The sequence below is a fragment of the Xenopus laevis genome, chromosome 1S, assembly GCF_017654675.1.
Source record: "Xenopus laevis strain J_2021 chromosome 1S, Xenopus_laevis_v10.1, whole genome shotgun sequence".
Classification (NCBI taxonomy): domain Eukaryota; kingdom Metazoa; phylum Chordata; class Amphibia; order Anura; family Pipidae; genus Xenopus; species Xenopus laevis.
Window position 1 is genome coordinate 117,913,301 of NC_054372.1, and position 22,074 is coordinate 117,935,374.

General features: G+C 35.0%; 1 protein-coding gene across 3 annotated transcripts in view; it reads left to right on the top strand.

The window, feature by feature from the left end:
- rfx3.S (regulatory factor X3 S homeolog) overlaps window positions 1–22,074 on the top strand; it is a 179,794-nt gene that overhangs the window by 121,246 nt on the left and 36,474 nt on the right. For all 3 annotated transcript variants that reach the window (XM_018241623.2, XM_041580129.1, XM_041580130.1), the window contains exons 4-6: window positions 5,140–5,237; window positions 9,340–9,598; window positions 14,189–14,263. In XM_018241623.2, the coding sequence (XP_018097112.1) occupies window positions 5,140–5,237; window positions 9,340–9,598; window positions 14,189–14,263 (432 nt within the window). The remainder of the gene's footprint in view (window positions 1–5,139; window positions 5,238–9,339; window positions 9,599–14,188; window positions 14,264–22,074) is intronic.

Genomic DNA, 22,074 nt, shown 5'->3' on the forward strand with positions numbered 1-22,074 from the left:
CTACTGATTCTTTCCAGCTTTCTAGTGGGATCACTGACCCATCTAAATCCATAGCTCTGTAAGGCTACACATCTATTGTTATTGCACATTTTTATTACTCATCTTTCTATTCAGGCCCCTCTCTTATTCATATTTTAGTCTCATCAATGCATGATTGCTAGGGTAAATTAGACTCTAGCAACCAGATTAATGGAATTGCAAACTGAAGAGCTACTGAATAAAGAGCTAAGTGACTCAAAAGTCACAAATAAAAAATGAAAACCAGTAGCAAATTGTCTCAGGATATCACACTGCACACCACACTAAAGGTTCATTTGAAGGTTAACAACCCCTTTAATCTACAAATGTTTTTTTTTACATGTCTATTGATTTCTTTAGCAAAACATTATAGGGTCTATTTTGAGTTGAGGACTAAAAAAAACTCAAATTTTTAGAGATTTATTATGCCCCAAAGCAGCAAAAAATCCAAATCTGAAAATACTCCAGCTAAAACCTGTCTAATTCATTTAAAAGTCAATGCCAGAGGTCCATTTTACCATTTGAAGATATTTTTTGCCTTTACGATTTTAGGGTGTTTTGCTCAAAAACTAAATAAATTTGAGGTATTTAAGGGGTTTAAGAATATAAACTCTATGGGGGTTATTTATCAAAATCCAAATTTTAATTTAAATTAAAAAAAAGTCCGACCAAACTATAATCCATGATCTGCCTTTTTTTTTATCAAAAACGAGGAAAAAAATTGGATCCGGAAAAACTGCAACTTTTTCGCAATGTCGCACAAAAAACACAACTTTTTCAGATTTTCGCACAAAAAACACAACTTTTTCAGATTTTCGCACAAAAAATTTGAATATTTCTGATTTGACGCCCAAAAAGTCCCAGTTTTTCGTGAAATCATCGGAAAAAAGCCAAAAATGTTCAGATTATTGTACGAAACCCAGAGCAGACAAAAATATCTTCAAATTGCAAATAGGACCCCTACCATTGACTTCTACAGAACCTCGACAGGTCAAAAATGTAGTATTTTCAGATTCAGAGTTTTTGCAGTCTCTGGGTATAATGAATCTCAAAAAAAATTTACTTTTTTTTCCATTAAAAATTCAGATTTTATAGTAAAAAAAAAACAAATTTTTTTTACATTTTTAACATTCGGGCATTTATAAATAACCCCATAAAAGTTCAAGGCATTTAAGCCTATAAACTGTAAAAAATTATATATATTCGTGAAAACTTAAATTTTTCACGTTTTTTTATCAATTTTTTTGTTGCGTTTAATTATTAGTAAATTATCCAGATTCATGGATGGGAGTTACTGTAGGTTGAGTTAGTTTCTGGTAAAATATGAAAAAAAGAACCGAGTTTCAGTAAATAACCCCCAAGTGTATATATAGAGAGACGATAAATGGAATGCACAACCATAAGGCTATCGAAGTCTGGGTGCCAGAGCGATATAGAAAACAATTGTACATATGTGCTAGTGTCGGCACTTGCAGAAAAAGATAAAAAAGTCAAAAGAAGCAATGGTGCTGATTAGCTCAGGTTTATTTTGTCCAACATTTCGGTTCTATACTAGAACCTTCCTCAGGGAAGGTTTCTGTTCCCTGAGGAAGGTTCTAGTATAGAACCGAAACGTTGGACAAAATAAACCTGAGCTAATCAGCACCATTGCTCCTTTTGACTTTATCTTTTTCTGCGAGTGCCGACACTAGCGCACACATATATATATGTGTGTGTATATATATATATTTCTTTTTTTTTTGTTTTTTTAGACTACTAAAAAAATCTTTCATAAGGCTTTGCAATGCCTGTCTTTCTCGCCCTAACCTAAATGGATTTTGGACCATGGCTACTTTTAATCACTACAAACCTGAGAATATGCATTAAGAATTAAGACAAAGTTTTTTTTTGGTCGAATCGGTCTGTTTTTGATCTAATAGGTCCATATTCGGCCAAATTTGAATCGTACGAATTGAAGGAATAGCGCAATTGATCAAATTCAATTCAACGTTTTCCCCAAAAAAACTTTGATTTTCCAAAGTCCACCAATTGACTCCAAGTAGGTTCCAGGAGGTCTCCCATAGGCTAAAGCAGCAATTCGGCAGGTTTTAGAATGCGAATGGTCGAACTCGAATTTCTAAAGACAGTACATGATAAATTTCGATATTCGAATTTACGATTTTTTTTCAAATTCAAATCGAATTTGGACTATACCCAAGTCGAAGTACACAGAAAATAGCTTGAAATTCGAATTTTTTTAATTCGAAAATTCACCTCGACCTTTGAGAAATCTGACCCTTACTGTCAAAAAATATACAGTGAATTACCTTTTTTGTAAATGTCACTTTTCCATTCAGAAGGCTTGGTGTGTACTAGAGCAATAGGCTGGTTTTCAAGATATAATCTGCATCTAGTCTCTCTCTGTGTTTCATACTTGACATCTGCCCTGCTTATATTATGCCTATATACTCTATCCCCATACTAGATATTTTTCATGATCTACCGTGGGATGTTAACAAGAGACAAACATGAAATAAGCATTGTATCTGACAGCCTGTGTTATCTTATTGTCATATCTTTTATGGTTCAGAAATCTGAGCTCACACATGGTTGCCTGGAACATGAAGCTAATTACTCAAAGAAACCAGTCTCAGGGAAATATGTTTTCTTCCTCAGGTGAAACATGAAAGGAGCTGACCTCAAAATTAGTCATTTTCATTCCCACTTTATAAAATATAGCTCATAGGCTGTAATGAGGTAAAAGGGGCAAAAAAAAAAAAATAGTTCACTTTCTGTCTTGTAAATGGTGGAAATTAACAGACTTTAATATGTCATAAAACTTTTATGGAAGAGATGTGTTCAGTGTTAAATGTGTCCTTGAAAGATTTAACAGACTGAACAAATAAATCCTAAATTATATATCTGTCCATTCCAATTATAAACATATAGAAATAACATTAGCTAAATGTACATTGGTGTCATTATCTTGGAGGCTTATTCGACTCCTTAAATGAATGCCCAATATCAACACTTGCTCAAAGTTGAAGTATTCTAAGTATTTACCTCATCAAGGAGCATATTTTCTTTGTACAGGTTTTTTTATTTTATTATTATAGACATTGAAAAATTATTGGTCTGGAGGGCTTTTTTTGCCAGTTTAAAAATAGGAATGATTTTGACCTTTTGGGCTGCTTCTTATTTGAAAGAATGGTAAGATGTGATAGTCAATTTTTAGAAAAGTTTTTTATTTAAGAAAAAGCACCTCATTAAGAGGCTTAAAGGTCATTAAAGGAACAGCAAGCACCAGCAAATGGAAATTATTCATTTTATTTTTAACATATACTAATTTTTAACATGTATATTTTATTGTTATGTCTTTCAAATAGAACCCTTTTTAATGTGTTCAGCAGTTGTATCTGCTGTCTAAACAAAGTCATGCTCAGTCTATGAAATCAAGAGCTTTGATAAATGTGCATAACATGTAAATACTTCTAGGACACTTTTATAAAGCAAACAGGGTAAATCAATGTAAGCACTTTGTGGGGGGTATTTACTAAAATTAGACTTTTTTTCACTTTAAGAAAAAAAAACAGTTTGGCCAAACTTCCAAACCAAAATCCCCTTAGTTTACCAATAAAACTTCTAGAAAAAATCTGTACAATAAAATAGAGTGTCAATTCGAATCATGCGTCTTTTTCGAATTGTTGTGACTTTATCAAATTGTCGTCCCGAAAACTTGAATTTATCGGATTATCAAACAAAAACCAACACAAACAGGCCGAAACTATAGAGAATAATGAAGGTAAAAAACATTTTCCATTTGATAAAAGGACCATCTGCCTTTGACTTCTACATAATTTCGAGAGGTTTTTGCTGGGATATATTTTGGGATTCAAATTTTTAGCAGCTTCAGAGGATAATAAATCTCTAAAAAAAAAATCTATTTTTTCCCTCTAAAAATTCAGGGTTTTTTTTCCCCTTTTAAAACTCGACCAGAAAATTTTGAGGTTTTATTAATAGGCCCCCATCAGTATTGTATTGCAGGTGAGTTATCCCTAACTATTGACCCTGGCATTGAAAATAACAATGGATAATCCCTCCACTGGTTGCCTTCTCCTTTGTCTTTGGGACATATTTAGAGAGCAAACCTATTTGAGATATTTCGCACAGCAATTTTACTGGGTTTTAATGAGTATCCTGTCACCTGTGTTTAGTTGCGCTAAAGGTGATATTTATGTCTAAGGCATTTAAACATTTATGCAAAATTTTAAAAAAAAATTCATTTCTTAAATTATTCTTAAAATAATAAACATAATTGAAAGCACCAATGGAGAATTCGAGCATAGACTTCCTGGTTTTGGGTTACATACTTTACTCTACTTTCTTTTTAGTGTTAGGTGCTGAAATATATGAAAGCATCATGTTTAATTGCATTACTATGAAATTGGTTGTAAGTGTGGTATCAGAGGGACATGTAGATTGTATTTCACAAAATAATTTAACTATTTCTCAATTTAATGTAATAAAATTAGTTGGAAATCCTGCCCCCGGTGTGTTAAGCAGTCACAGAACTGAATAAGGCCCAGTATAGGATATTTCTTTGATGTTTTTTTCTTGAAATTATACATTTTTTAAATTTCTGTTTCGATATCTCTGAGTTGAAACAAGAAGGCAATTATTAAATTAGGATTAGAATAATAATTATTAAGTATGCGGCCCGTGACCGCTCCCCTTGTGTAGCCCCCCATTTGAAAGTCTGCCTGCTGTGTCTGTTTACCATTTGTAAGGTTTAAAAGGTATCACTGCAGAGATTAACTGGCCCCTGCATTGTTTAAACCTCAAATTCAGACTGTAATCCCCTGTATTCACACATGTAATTCCCCCCTGCATTGTTCCCACTTGTAACACTTCTATTGTTCACACCCTACTATTCACATCTAAATCCCAATCTGAAACTGGCCACATTGTTCACCTGTTCTAAATTTGAATTTCTAATTTTTTTAAATTGTATTGGGACTATTCCCCAGTCAAATAACACTAAAATAAATTTAAAAATTAGAATTTTCAATTAGACCCTTGATAAATCTGCCCCTTATTGTCAATGTATAGGCTATTTGTAATAATGATCTTTTTTAATTTTAGGTTCAGCAAGTACAGGCTGTCCAGCAAGTGCAGCATGTTTACCCAGCACAAGTACAATATGTTGAAGGAAGTGACACAGTCTACACAAATGGAGCAATGTAAGTTTGCACTCTTTCCCATCTAGAAGAACCATTAAACCTTTTATATTTAACAGTCCTGGCTTTGACCCTCTTACAAGATAGAGCTATGTATTGTATTAAAACGTATTTAATACTTACTTAGTATGATTAAAGGTTTTAAAAATAAATGTCTGCTGGATGCACAAGATTCTTAGTTTTACTCTAGAGTTATACATTAACTTCAGTTTTAGGGATATTGCTCTGGGGAGTATCACTGCTGTTTGGTAGCATGAAACAATTCAGTCTTCACAAAAGTGCATTTTAGTGGCTTTGCCATAGGAAAACAGATTTGGTGACTGTGCTTGAATTTAGTGTTATACAAATAAAATATTATATTGTTGAATAATATACTGTAAAGCATCAGCACTACATTGTGCTTCAGTCCCTAAACATTTGTAGAGCGTCTGACTCTTAGGGGCAAATTTACTTACCTCCAAAATTGTGCCATCGATGGTTTCGCTGACATTGCAACACTTCGCCAGGCGTAGATTAGCCAGGACAACGCTAATTCATGAAAATCCGAAGTTGTGTCCAGGGTTCCGAACGCTTGTGAAGTGGCGCTAGTGATAATATGATAAGCAGTTCAAAGTTACACTAGCGATGCCTAATTCGGCATGAAGTTAAAGTACAATGGACGTATATGCTGCAGCAAATACATTACAATACACAACACAAGGCCAGGCCAGGCAACCTTAATAAGATAAAATAGAGGTCTTATATTGCCCTACACATGTGCCCAGTGTATAGTTTAGGTGCTATATGTTAGGAAATGTAGGGGGGAAGGAGGAAACCCAAAAAAAAATTAACAATCTTTTTCAGCTTATCACCCTGTAAAAAGTAAAAGACGCCAGAGTTTTTTGGGACTTAGAAAAATTTTTCAACTAGGAACTCCTATCTACTCTTTTGCACTTTGCCTGGTCTGAGGTGGCGAAGGCAAGTCTGGTGCAAGAGGTAACGTACATTAAAATCCACATCTTAGTGAATTTGCATAGTTATGTCCATTCGCCAGAGCGAAAATTCGCGAAGTAGCTATACAGTTTATCTCCTTCACTAGCGAATTTACGCCAGCGCCTGCTAGTAAATCGGCACAGTCCCAAAATGACGTCACCCTGGCGAATTTTCGCCCGCGTTAGTCACTTCGCCCTTTAGTAAATTTGCCCCTTGATTTTGAAAGTCCCCCTGGACAGTTATACATCTGAGTTGTCTTCTTCTGGTTATTGACACTTTTATAATCAGAATATTTTATCTGTTGCAGATGTTCTACCTAGAATTGTTAAGTTTCTGAAGCACAAGAAAGAAAGAATAAATTGAAAAAAGATGGGGCTTAGTTCAGAGGGCTATCACATGCAGTGGAATCGTATTTCAGGCTGAAACTGCAATCTGACAAACAACAAAAAAGAGTTTTTAATAGGTTTTTAATCAAAATATGGATTTGAATGAAAGAAACTGGAAATAGAATTAAAAGCCTGGAGTAGGGTTATTATTAAAGTGTTGAAGGATGCAAGGCAAAATCTGAGAAAAGCCTTCATTATTTCCCTTGAAACACCTATGTCCCTTTCTCCACTCAAATTACATAAAAGACTGAAAATGCAGATTCTTTTCAAAAAAACATGTATTTGTGCTTTTATCCAATGGTAATTAAGTTGGATTGCATTTAGTGTGTTCCAGTCTAGCAGTTTTAGTTTAATTGTAGTTAGACTTTTAGTAGAGAGATTTATAATACAGTCATATAGAATCATATTGGATAACCACTTTATTTTTCTTTAAAGGTGAAAACGTATTGCAACAATGAATTGTGCATTTACGAATATACATTTTATTGAAGCCATTAAATCCTGCTACAGAATGTAAAAAAAAATGTCAAAAAAAATTCTCAGCAGCGTCCCAGGTTCCTGCCTTCATTTATATTGTGTCTCAGAGAACATGTTCTAATTGTGGCTAAGGTCATGGAAATTAACAGAGGTTGCCATATCTAATGTAATAATAACATTAGAAAGGAACTGAGTTACAGATCTTTACGATTCACAAGAAGTGTTAATTAAAGTTCACGGATTCCATTTTTTAGTGCCTTTCTGTTATAATAAAGCTTTCTTTTCATTTTGAATTCTATCAGAAAATGTTGAAAAGAAATCTATTAAGAATGCAGAATGGTATTTGTACATCTGTAAATGTTTAGAAGTATAGATTATAGATACATGACCTAAACCTTGAGCCCTATAACAATTTATGTAGCCACTTAAACCCTAGCTCTTCTATATGCTATACAGTTTTTAAATTATACATTGTCAATACAATAACAGTATAAAAGAAGGAACAGCCAAGGGCTGCTGCTCCTGACATCTTAATCTGCTAACGACCCATCCTAATATAGTATGGTCAGATGACAATTTCAGTTTGAACAGACAGACTGAATTCTACCAGGATAAAAGGGATGCTGACTGAGACTTCCCCAGTCGGGTTTCATACCTGCTCACAAGCCTCGAACTAAGGGTAGGCAGCAGAAGCATCTACCTAGTGTGCAGTCATTTTGGAAAAAGGAAGTGGGCCAAATTCAAGATAATATATTTAATGCTGTATTATTATATACCTTTGTAACCATGGCCTTGAAAACAATACCTATGGTGTCCTGTAAATCTCTAACAAGATCAATATTTACAAGGAGATATAAAATCAGTAACTGCTGTATACGTCAATATAAATGCTAATACCCTATGCTCCATACTGAATGTGCATAGGATGCTGTCATCATCTTGTTCAGTACTCCCAAGTATCCCCCTCCTCTGCCCCCTTGTGCTTAAAGGAGTAGTAAAGTCTAAAATAAAAGGCTAGAAATGCTGTATTTTGTATACTAAACATAAATATGAACTTACTGCACCACAAGCCCAATAAAACAAATGATTTATGCTTTCAAAGTTGGCCACAGAGGCTCACCATCTTGTAACTTTGTTAAACATCTTTGCAAGACCAAGACTGTGCACATGCTCAGTGTGGTCTGGGCTGCATAGGGATCGTCATAAATTATCAAAACAGCACAAGTCAAATAATATCTGCCAGAAGCCAATACAGCAAGACTGAAATATCAGAATATGCAGACTGCACTGGGTCCTGTGTTGTCATGTAATCTAATGTGGATTTTATAGTTTTTGTATTGTTTAATACAAACTTTCTCCAACTCTGCAGAACCAATGGCTGCAGCAAAATAATCCTCCAAATAGAATCCCAGTTTATCTGTTTAAATCTGGCTCCATGATCTTTATCCCTGCAGCTGGAGTTGGAAACAGTAAAGGGGATGTAAAGGCAAAAATAAAATCCAATACGAATCTCTACACAGTCGCCGACTGCTTTACAGGGGAACAAACAAAGCTGCTCGAGTTCTGCATAGCTGGGAAGTAAGGTGGGGGCTCCCCCTGCTGTTCATAAGTATGATTGTTTCCCTGCCCAGCAGTTAGGGACCGTCTGACAATTCCTATCCACAGCAGTAAATGAAGGGATAATTTCACTACATACAGTCAGGTTTCTTGTAAAAACGGTACACATTTTTTAATTAAAGTATATTGTAGATAGGTTTCTTTTTCATTAAAGAAAGTAAAAATTGGATTTTATTTTTTTGCCTTTACATACAAATTGGCAATCCCTGTTAGATCTCATGTTTTTATTGTTTAAATAACTAGCTATATGTATGTTATACAGCCAGAGGTAAAGTATAGGAGAACAGAATTATTTCATATTAAAGAGAACAAAATGCTGTTTTAAGGGCTATGACAAATGGGACACTTTAAAGGAGAACCAAACCCATTCCAGCGCATTCTTCTCTTCGGTAATCTTCGAGTCTTCTTCGGGTGCTTCGTCACTTTTGACGCGAACTTGAAGATTGCTCGAACTACGCATGTGCTGATCTCTTCCCGAAGATTACCAAAGAGAAAAAGATGGCACCTGTTGTAAAAATGGGGTGACAATTAATAGCATGTTTTTTTCTGGTTTAAAAATAGAGACCAGCATATTTAGTGCACATTTGATGGCAACAGGATTGTTCCTTAAGTGGGACATCACTTGTTTATCCTTCTATGTTTTTCTCTTTAAGCCGGACAACAACATATCCTTACACAGAAACCCAGATGTACAGCCAAAATACTGGTGGGAATTACTTTGATACCCAGGTTGGATCAGCACAGGTGACAACAGTGGTCTCAACACACAGCATGGTGGGAACTGGAGGAATTCAAATGGGTGTCACTGGAGGACAAATCATTAGTAGCACTGGTGGAACTTACCTGATTGGCAATGCAATGGAAAACTCAGGCCATTCTGTGAGTCATACAACTCGAGCCTCTCCAGCAACAGTGAGTACATGTTGGAACAGCTAACCGTATATTCATATGAATCATGCATTGGCCTACTGCTTTAAGTTGAGGCTAGTTTTTTCTCTGTCTTTTTCACTTGATATATTTTCTGAAATTTTTTTGGATGTGTGAAGAAAATAAGAGAGAGCATATGGTTAAATTATTTAGAGTTTGTGTCATTATAAGTAGAGAACTCAGGTTAGTTAAGGGAAGTGAATGTGTTTTTTTAGGAGGTGTGCCATTAATTTTGATTTAATACACAAGCCACTAATAAAACCTATAAAATATGGCCTTATAAATGGAGTTAAGTGATGTTATCTGTCATAGGTCAAGAACAGTTACTTTAAAGGGATACTGTCATGGGAAAAAAATTTTTTTTTCAAAATGAATCAGTTAATAGTGCTGCTCCAGCAGAATTCTGCACTGAAATCCATTTCTCAAAAGAGTAAACAGATTTTTTTATATTGAATTTTGAAATCTGACATGAGGCTAGACATTTTGTCAATTTCCCAGCTGCCTCTGGTCATGTGACTTATGCCTGCACTTTAGGAGAGAAATGCTTTCTGACAGGCTGCTGTTTTTCCTTCTCAATGTAACTGAATGTGTCTCATGGGTTTTTACTATTGAATGTTGTTCTTAGATCTACCAGGCAGCTGTTATCTTGTGTTAGGGAGCTGCTATCTGGTTACCTTCCCATTGTTCTTTTGTTTGGCTGCTGGGGGGGGGAAGGGAAGGGGTGATATCACTCCAACTTGCAGTACAGCAGTAAAGAGTGATTGAAGTTTATCAGAGCACAAGTCGCATGACTTGGGGCAGCTGGGAAAATGACAATATGTCTAGCCCCATGTGAAACTTCAAAATTGAATATAAAAAAATCTGTTTGCTCTTACAGTGTGCCATGGCAGGTCATATAAATGTGTGTATTTCCTTCAGCATCTTTCTGCTGAAGTTGCCGAATATGTTGCCGACCTCTGTGGCTGAATGAGAGTTAAATGCATTCCATTGTGAAATGTCTGGTTGTTGTTTTTTTAAGCCTATGTTCTAGATGAAATGTAATTGTATAAATTGCAGGATAAAAATATTCATCCAGCTATGAATTGAAACAACATAATTCCGTCTAGCCTGTGCAGCCTTGATCATTTTCTTTATGCTACTTTTTATTCATATGCAGAATCAAGTGTTCACCATTGCGTTTGAGACTTATTTAATTGGTATATTTTTTACATAGTTGAAATCATATGCAATTCCCAAACTGAGCTGGGCTACTTGCAACTTATCATGCTGTGATTCTGCATTTTCATTTTGTGTATGTTCAGACAAAGGTTAAATAAAAGATTATTAGACAGAAAAGGTCACATTCCCAATTGATAGCAAAAAGAAATGAATCATGTTGTTGGTATAATGAAAAAGAATTTTTGTAGATGAACGCATCACTGAATAAATATTCTGACTTATTACATTAGAACCTAATTATTCTCACTTTCTCAGGTGTTTTTTTTTTTTACAGGCTAAGTATAGGTCTCAAATACATCTTGTTCTTCTTGAGTTTGAAATGATTGGATAGCTGAAGGAGAACAAATATTGTTGTACTTTAAATATTTCTCAGAAACCATTGGTCGTCCATGACCAAATAAGAGAATAGTCTCAGGTTACTGAACTACTGTGAAGTGCAGCTTAAGTTATAGTCACAATTGTCATATTATTGCTCTAAAAAATGCCCTGTTGTAACAGCCCTGGCTATTTATTTTCTTCTTCAGCAACGTTACATTGGCTGGTAATTACTTCAGCTACTCTAGAAACATCACATTAGTGGCATCTAATGGAAACAGCCATAAATCACTAATGTCAAAAACATCAGTCGCTGTGATCAAATTATCGGGTGATACCGAGGTTTAACGGAACTGTTACTGTACCAAAATGATGCATTAAGTCCTTAAATTCTGTATAGAATAAAACACTGTAGGTGCCACTTGCTGATCTTTAGTTGGAAAGATGCCTTTAGTGATAGTAATCACACCACAGATATTAGAAGTGTGCAATATATACATGTATACTAATGCAAAATATAGTTCTATAAATGATGTAGATATATGAAAGTTATTTCTCAGGTTGAACTTCCCCTCAAATTAGCGCCAGTGAATATATCATTTCCCATGCTTCCTATTAAGTGCCTTCAGTCTTCCTTCTCCCTGTAAGTTATATCAGTCATTACGCTTGTTTTTTTATTCTTACAGGGAGAAGAAAAAAGCAGTCCAGTAACATTGGTCTATATTAATTGAAGAAACTCTTACACTAATGTCATATTTAACTCAGTTCCTCCAGCAGAATCCCATGAGCCTCTAAACTACAAGGCAATTATACACTACCTGCCGTTGTTTACAATTTAAAAAGAACATGCAAGAATAGACAGATCCATACATGATATAAAAAATATACAATATTTATACTTTAAAAAGGGGGTTTGAAGGGCACCTACTAATTTGTACATGTTTAAGGATCACCATTTAATAAGCAAGTGATTAGTTTATTCTGCCAAGTTAAAAATAGTAGAGAACAGTGTTTTACAGGCAGCCTTTCAGTGTCAGCAGCTAAGCATTGCAAGGCCTTGTCAAGCGTGCAAAAATGCACCAACACCATCCAGTTTCCTCTTCCTTTCACTCTCAATGAGTTACCTGTCTCCAAACCTATTACTTCAGCCCACTCTGCTCTTTTCCACTGCTCCTCCGCTGTCAAAACGAAACCAGGGTTTGCTGGAAAAGGTGACTTTTTGAAGGAAGCATATTAGATTGTCTCAGACACTCCTCAGCCCTTTCAGCAGCTCCACTTGAATAAATTCATCAGTACACCTCACTTGTCACATGTTGATTAAAACCACATAAATATACATTAGTCACAAAAAATTAGATGAGAGCACTGGAACTCAGAAAATTGTTCCTTTGTCAATGAACATTAGCATACTGTATAAAATACATACCCCTGCTTCTCTGTAGTTTCATCTATAGCTGGAAATGTCAAAAGGAGTTATACATAAAACTATTATGCCATTAATTTTCAACATGTGTACTAACTGTAATTATGTAAGGCATTTTGTGAGACTGTGCTAGCCAAAAGGATAACGTTAATCCAGGCCTGGATTAGGTTTTTTTAAATACAAACAGAGAGTGCCTCTAAGCCTAGATCCAATCAGTATGGCAGTACCTAATTCCTTTTTATGAATTCATATATACAGAAAAGAAATGTTCTGTGCTTTTTAATCTATGCTCTTGTACACCATAATTAAGGAAAAATAAACATGAATTAAACCCTACGTACAGACTATATTCTCCTGGGCATCAGATTTCTAGCACTGTTTAGACCACACCTTATTACTATTCATGATAATGGTTTACTTTAAATGGTTTTCTTCTGGTTTAGCTCAGTCTTTGTGTATAGACTAAAGGTGGCCATACACGGGCCGATAAAAGCTGCCGACAGACCAAGTCGGCCAGATCTCGATCGGATGGGGTTAAAAATCCCGTCGGATCGCGGCCGCATCTGTTCGTTGATGCGGTCCCGCGATCCGACCGCCCGTTTGGTGAACGCTAGGATCCGATCGTTGGGCCCTAGGGCCCACGATCGGATCAGCCCGATATTGCCCACCTCAAGGTGGGCATATCGGAGGGAGATCCGCTCGTTTGGCGACATCGCCAAACGAGCGGATCTATCCGTGTATGGCCACCTTAAGGCCTATATCACAGGTAGTGGAAGAGCTAGATCCTTCCTACACTAGTCTCCTGTCTGTAGTGACAAGAATGAACATGAACCATCTGTCACTGCCAGAAGATTTCAGACAGAAAGCTCTTGTTTTTACATTATTTGGCTAAAAATGTGCCCTGTTTGCACAGTGTCACTACACACATGGGACGGATTGGCCTTTGGAAATGGCTGTGTGGGCCATAGACCTAAGGTGCAGTAGCAATTAAGCAGTTAGCTTAGTGGTTTAGTACACAAACCTAATCGTACAATTAATGGAGATTTTTGGTCTTGTATCACTCAAAAGGCAAAAGTAGTTGTATTAAGGGTCCTATGACATACAGTATGCTTAATACATAACCTTTGGCTTTATTTATTCTTGGCCAATGGCATACGCTTATTAGGCTCTTGTTCCTAAAACATTGCAAACTCAAACACTGGCTCATTGGAGGCTTTTATACGAATTTAATCTTATATCTGGCTGCTTTAACTCAGAGAGGGCCTGTTTGGCATAAGACTCCAATTCCAAGCTTCCACACAGAGCCACTTGAATGTTGCTACAAGGTGTAGTTTATTTCATCTCCATCTGGAGTTTCACATTCTTCCAAATATAAATAATATACTTTAATTTCCTTTACATTTCCTGTTTCTGCTTTTGGTTTCATTTAGGTGTTTTTGAGAGCTTTTCCTTTTTTTAATTTGGTGGTGGAACTGGGTCAATGAACTGCATGTCTCCTCTCTTTAGTCATTTTTGAATGTGGCATTACATATAAACCTTAAGCATTCTGTTAATGTTGATTTCCTTTTTTAATGTGAGCCTGTCTTGAGCCTTTTTTTTCCAATGACCTCTATTATCAGATTGAAATGGCGATCGAGACACTGCAAAAGTCTGACGGTCTGTCGAGTCACAGAAGCTCTCTTCTCAACAGCCATGTAAGTCCTTCTCTAAGTATAATCTCCTGAATGATCTGCATGTTCAGTGGGACACTAATGCTATAACACTGCAGTAGGGTTGTACATTCATAGAGGAAATGAAAACAGTGTTCATCATAGATTGAAGAGCATTTTTTTAACATTTAGATTGCATGAAACCAGTGGTAAATCATAGATTGAATGATTGCTAACAATTTCTCTTCTACATTACACATAGTTGTCTTCTGAAGTAGGTGGTGATGCTATCAACAAAAGGTGCCTGTTCCCACTAGCTAATTAAAGCAGCACATGGATTTAAAATACTGTCAATAAGTAAACACTTAGGAGGTTATTTATCAAGCTCCGAATATCCGAACCTTGTAGTTTTCGGAGCAACAAAACAGCAATGAATTTTTTGAGATTTATTAAAGTCCGATGGTCTAAAAACTCTGAATGTGAATCCCCAGCATCTAAAAGCTCTCGAGGTCCTGTATAAGTCAATGGGGAAGGTTCCAGTGTCTGCGCTGATGTCCGTAACGATATCCGAGAAAAAATTTAGAGTTTTTGGTGAACGTTCCGAAGTTTGCCTGACGCTATTTTTTCGGGCTTTTTTCTTCATAAATAAGGCCCATTCGGGAATTTGGAGTTGCTCAAAGTTTAATATTAGAAATACTGAGATAAATTGATAAATAACCCCTTAATGTGAAGGCTTCTGACATATTATGACTATTATGAATGTTAAAAATTCTGTTTCAATGTGCTTATATTTTTCATACTTTATGACTCAGAAGACCATTGTATATTGGTCTGTGCCAGTTTAAGAGAGATCACTCTGACTGTGTTGCAGTGTTGCATATATGACATAAATTCATGCAGTATTATAGCATAAGTGTTTCATAAAATCTTCTACTCCTTTCTGCTTGCAATCTGTTTTTAATTACTTCTGTTGCTTTTTTATGTTTTTGTTTGCCTGAACTAAATGCACTATTTGGTGCTACCCTAATCCTGACAGACAACAGTGTATAACCTTAATTGGATGAAGATTATAGGCATATGATTCAACATAAATACCCTACACCTGTAATCTGTACAGTATCATTGAATGCAGGTTTTATTATTGAATCTTTTTGTAGTATAAAATTTCAAGTCAGACAAGATTGGTCTCCACCTTTTTCTAAGATGAGGTACTGCAAAAAAAAAGTCTTGAACAGTCCACAAAAAAAACTGATCGGAACATATCTTATTTATGTTCTATCACCCCTGGATACTTGTATCTGCAATTGGGGGAATTATTAGGAGATATGCTGCTGGGAATGTTTTTGGGAACAGCATTGAGGGGGTTATTTATCAAAGTCTGATATTTTCTGGTAAAGGGAAGACCCAATATTTTTTCATAGAAAAAAAACCCTTTTTTCCGATTTATTTGGATGGTGTAAAAAAAGTTAAAGTAAAAAGTATTAAAACTCAGACCTGCCGAGTTCATGTAGAAGTCAATGACAGATGTTCTGCTGATCTGTGCTGGGTTTTGTGAAATAATCCAAAGATTTTGTGGTTTTCAGCAACAAATCCTAAAAAATTGCAGTTTTCTTGATTTTCTCAAGTTTTTTCACAAGAAATTTTCGGAAAAATTTATTGATAAATAAGGGGGGGAAGTCCGTGAGAGCTTTTCAGATTTTGATAAATAACCCACTGAGTGTATTGTACAAAGAAGTGAAATATCTCCACGTTTGATACAGGATTTATAAAAATGATATTCAAATTTTATGCTAGGAAGAGAAAATAATATAGGAATGTTGTGGATACTCTCCTTTTTGTCTTTAAAGATGATCTCAACTGAAATTTACTATGTGTCATAAAAATTAAATAAATTTGCAATAAATTGCATTTTTGGGCATGTATTTGGGTAAAAAATTTCTTTATCTATTGCAAATTTGTTGCCTTGTATTTACACATTTCTAAACCAGGGTATACAGTACATAAAGTATACAGTATGTATAGCGTATTCTGTATATGGTATATAAGTGTGTATGTGGTAAGAGCAGATCAGTAGGTGCAGTAAATGTACAGGCATCTGTGGGAAGACTAACTTAGGACCAGGGTTAATATGGGATATTTAAATAATGTGAATTTTACAACCTGCACTTCTATAGAGGATCAGAACAGGATTTTGAGTATGGAGCTCTCAGTTTAAGAAAGAAACTTTTGAGATTGTCTTGCCTGTACACCCATCCCACTGTCTGCAACTGTCATGCTGTAGAAGCTTGTAGTGCTACATTTTTTTATTACATTTGAGAGCTGAAAGGTCAATGGTACAGAGGCAAAATCTGCAACTAATAGTAGCACCTATTTGTGAGATGACTACTGTGTCCATTTTTGCGAGACCTTAACTAAGCCACTTGGGGGTAAATTTACTAAGCAGCCTTTGCAACACTTCACCGTGCGAAAAAATTTGCTCAGACAGAGATAATTTACTAAAATGCGAAGTTGAGTACAGGGCGTCGAACATTGGAGAATTTTCTCTAGCGTTACTTTGGCAATGCGAGCAAATCCTAGCGCAACTTCGTTAGAGGTCTTCGATCAGGCTAATTTGCATTCAGCGGGAAATTTATAGTTGAATGGACGAATATGTTGCAGCAAATACATTACATTACACAAGTCCACGGAACCTAAATAAAGACAATAGAGTTGGTATAATGCTCTACGCATAAGCCCAGTGTATAATTTATGTTCCATATGTTAGAAAATGTATGGGGGAACCCTGTTACCCAAAAAATATTTTAAGGACTTTTGCAGGCTATCACTCTGAAAAAAAGAAAAAAAAATATGATGTACTGTAAGTAACAATAGAATGAGGAAGATCTATGTACTCCATTGCACTTTGCCTGGTCTGAGCTGGTGAAGGCAAGTCTGGCAAAAGAGGTAATGTTCCGTAAAATCCGCATCTTAGTGAATTGTCCATTCGAGAGAGCGAAAATTCGCCTGCCGATAGATTGCAAATGAGCGCTAGCATCTGTCTCTTTCGCTAGCGAAGTTACGCCTGCGCCCATTAGTAAATCAGAAAAGTGCCCAAAAATGGCAATGCTTGCGAATCATCGCCAGTGTTAGTCACTTCACCCTTTAGTAAATCTGCCCCTTGGTGTAAGCTTTGATACTTTTATTGAAGCTGATTTTTTTAAATTTTGTTTGAAAATTAAAATATATAAGAGGTCATTCTCCCAGGCAGAAGTGTAAGAGCAATAAGGGCAATAGGAATATACAGTACATACAGTACATGTGCTCATGTACTGTATGGGAGCACTTCTGCCTCGGAAAATGGCTGTGGTGTGCACCTTACCCGTAGGGCAGGCCCTATGTGCAAAATATTTTAAGGGCAATGGCACATTAATAATTGTGCTAAAATGGGTTTTCCACCAGTTCTGTGTGGTGTACCATTGGCAGCACTGAAAATGTATTTTGGTTGCTTTGTATCCCATGGAGAAGGTTTAAAGGTTTCCCTCAGAGTACCAGTTTTTGATGTAGGAAAATCCATGTACATGTATACTTTACTTTCACCAAAAATCCATTGTGGTATTAAGAACCTCCAGGGATATGTACAGATGCAGCCACTTTGGTTTATCTGTTTGACACAGAATAACTAAACACAGATATCCCATTTATCTCATTTAACACAGAAAACTGTGTCACAACATCCCACCTAATCAAAGCATTCACCATTGTGAACAATGGTGCTTTGGTATGCTAATGAAAAGGTTAAATGCATTAAATGAGTTAAGATGACTTTAGATAACACAGTTTATTCAATTAACCCTGAGTCATGACGCATTTAACTCACAAATCCAAGTGGCTTCATCTGTAAGTGGATATGTTTCTCAAAGTGCTAATTATAGGTTGTGACAGCTCTATATATATTTATATACTGGATGATGTGGAAATGTGTGCACTTGAATAAAACAAGATGGAGTAATGCAGAACAATCAAATGAAGAGCATTCTATTGTGCTGAAATATGCTAATTTATAAATGGATTATGGTAAAATGAAGCATTGTGTTAAAGTTAGATTTGTAGGAACTGCCAAATGAAATATTATTGGTACATAGAAAGACTTAAATTCATTTGAAATTGGTCTGTTGAGACTGAGAATTTCATGACTATGTTAAATAGCAATGAAGTTAATTTAAATTCATTGGAAATTTGGATGTAAAACTACTTGTGGAAAAGAAGGATGTAATAATTAAAATAAAAAATACAACGTTGAAAGCAATTACTGTTTCAATTAACTAGTTATCATCAAAATCAATGTATAGTTAACATACCATTTGAGAATTAAGAGGAATGAAACAGATCTACAAAATACAGAACTATAATGGTGAAAACAAGATTTTAATTAGAAGTTGGAATTGAAGGACATAATAAAGATAAATTCAAGACTGCATGTGATAAAGTAGATGGGCTGGAAAGGAAAGTATTTTTAAAATAAAAAAAACAAAAAAGATACAGGCTGTATTTAGATTGTATAGTTAGTATTAGATGTATTGCAGAATACATTAAAAATCCAGGGAACATGATACATATTACAATAAAACCCCATTTTGGTCCTGATTCCAGTCAGTGAGAAAAATTTTATCACATGAAAAATCATGGATGAGATTCAATTTGAGATCCAATTTAATTCAGAAAACTCATGAAAAATCTATGGAAGTCTATGGGAAAATCTGTAACTAAATTATGGTTATGAGTTTTTACATGATAACCCGTGAAATAACTTTTTTTCTCACTGAATTGAATCTGACAGATTATAAGATTAAATAGGGGTAAAAACACCAAACAAATCACATTTTGTTCTTTATTAAAACTTGTTTCTTTCTAATTTTTATGTAAAAAACTTCCAACCGTGAATGGCCTTAATTTACTAAAAAATCTGAACGAAAAAAAGCACATCACAACAAAATTGTGTGACAAATCAGAATCATGCGACTATTTTGAATTGTCGCTCAAAAAACAACTTTTTCAGTAAAAAAAAACTTTTTGCACAAAAAACAGCTTCAAATGCCTGAAACACTTGAGGATAATGAAGGCAAGACAGATCTTCCAGTTGAACAGGGGCAGTTGCAATTTGCAACGTGAGTTTGAAAAATTTTAGCTGGAGTATTTTCTGATTTGTGTCAGTGTTGTGGCATAATAAATCCCAAAGAGTCCAGCTTTTTTCCCCCCACATTTTTCAGCAACAAAAAGCCCGACCTGTAAAATATGACCTTTAACAAATGTTCCCCTTAGTATTGGAGGAATTATTGCACCCTTAAATTATTTAGGAAAAATAGTACTGGGATTAGGATTGTATCTTAAACTCATTTTTGGATGTCTAAATGCACAAAGACATACTGTGTATAAAAGCAAGAGAGTCTATAATATCAAGGAATATATACATTTTAAAAATACAGCATAATTTACTTAATGGAGTGTGGTTACTAATTTAGGAAGGACTTTCTTGAAATTAAAAACGACTTCAGGAACATCAGAACACAAATGTTGACACTGGTTATTTATTAAAGTCCAAATGCCAAAAACTAGGAAACAAATTCGGGATTTATGGAAAAAGTCAGAATCTGGAATCTCAGACCTGCCAAGGTTGTATATAAGTCAGTGGGAGAAGTCACAATATTGATCTGCGCTGGGTTTCGTGTAATAATCTGAAGATTTGGTGGTTTTCGGACAAAAATTTGAGCAGAAAATCTAAAAACTTTTTTTCTCACACACAAATTTTTGGAAAAATGTAGTGATGAAGAAGGGGAAAAAACCTTTGTGGGTTTGGTCGGAGTAGTTTTCAGAAAATACTCCGATATTTTCGGATTTTAATAAATAACCCCCTTAGTGTGTCTAGACATTATGACCAAAAACATTACAGTAATCTCGGTTGGATGGGTAATGATTACTTAAAATAAGAACCAGTAAAGAATGCATCAATTATGGAAATGACAAACATTTTGGATCTACCAGGTGGAGATAGACACAGATAGAAAAGTACTTATAGACAATTTAAATATAATGGAATAACAATACTTTTATAGCAAGCATGTTAATAGTCTGATATAATCATTTAAAAGGAGATGAGGACTCTAAGGAAAAGTCTGTAGTTCTACAAGTCTGAATTGAAGTGCTGAATTATGGAAGTCTGTGGTGCTGGTGCTTCTCAGACTTACAGAATTTGGGAATAAGTAGAGATTTTCCTCAGTATATGATAATAGGAAAACTTTGTTGCCAACTTCAGTTCATACCTCACAAAAATAATGTTAGAGTTCAAGCTCATTAACAATAATGTTGTAGGTGTTTATCTATGATTAGTCATAGATTATGTGTCAGATAAGTTGTCTGAATTGTTTTTCTTTGGTGTGTTTTATACAGTGTGGGCAGGTTTTTTTAAATAGTAATAAACAACATACATTTTAAGTAGTGGTATATAAAGACAGCTATAGATAAATAGATAGATAGATAGATAGATAGATAGATAGATAGATAGATAGATAGATAGATAGATAGATAGTGATATACATTTGAACTGTGCTGGGATGAATCTGGGTAATATCTATTTCCAAAACAGTGCACAGAAACTGGTAGTGGCCAAACTGGTGGAATACTTTTGCTATACCAGTACAGCATTATAAAACAGTACTTGTTAACACACATTTTAACTAATTAATCGATAAAAGCAAGTTACGTTTATACAGTATATATATTGTGGTTGCTCTACTGGTGCTTTACTGCATTACTCTATAGCAAGAGCACCAAGGGACAATTTAATAATATAGGGCACCCAAAACAAACCAATTCAGGCAAGGTACCTGATAACTAGGTTAGACTATCTCCTGAATTGTGAATTTGTCGGAAATATCTATATGGAATTGAATGTTGCTTATTGTCATTTCATTGGGGGTGCAATATTGACAGCTTAGACTAATAAGATGGCCACATGCGTAACGTATTATTTTTTTAAACCATGCAAAAATAGTGGGGAGCAAACTTTGCTATGACATCACACTTGTACATACGGCATAACACAATATGTCATAGAAGTTACTGAAAAAGGTGTGATAATATATTTAAATGCAATGATAAAGTGGAAGTTAGTAAGCCATCTGTGCACATAAACTTTGCTTCGTCAGTAGTTAAATATATGACCAGTATATTTTGGTCAATAAAACAAAATATGGATTTGAAAGCAGTAAATATTATAATTGTAGCTGTTATAGAACCCCCATTTTATATATTTAGGGGACCACAAGAATATAGTGTCAATCCAAGAAAATCAGGTAAATATATTTGGCATAATATATAGGTGGTACCACAAAAAAATATGTAAAACGTGGTGGAAAATATTTATAAATTGAGGTTTCACTGTATTTTCAACCAATTCCATGCAGTTCTTACTTTGATAGATGGTTAGGATCTGATAAAGAATAGATCAGCTATAATAAATCATGTCTCTTGTCCCAAAAATTACTTTAACATTATTTCAAACTATTATTTGTTATTTATTTAAATGTTTGAACTACATGATCACAATTTTTCACCTCTAGTGATAACATCTGTTAGAAGAAGAAGGAGGACATCATTTGATTAACGGGCTGAGGCACTTCACTTCAGCAATGCAGAAAAATAGATTAACCTGTATTAAAAATTAACCTGTTTTCAGAGCATCCAGGATTGGTTTTTAATTCCCAAGTAGTGTTTGCAGTGTTCAAGGGCTGTAGAATGTTGTTTAGCTGCAGTACAATGTTAAACAGCATTGATAGTTAACAATCATTTTGTGTGACCATAAGATCTAATAAGTAAGCTGA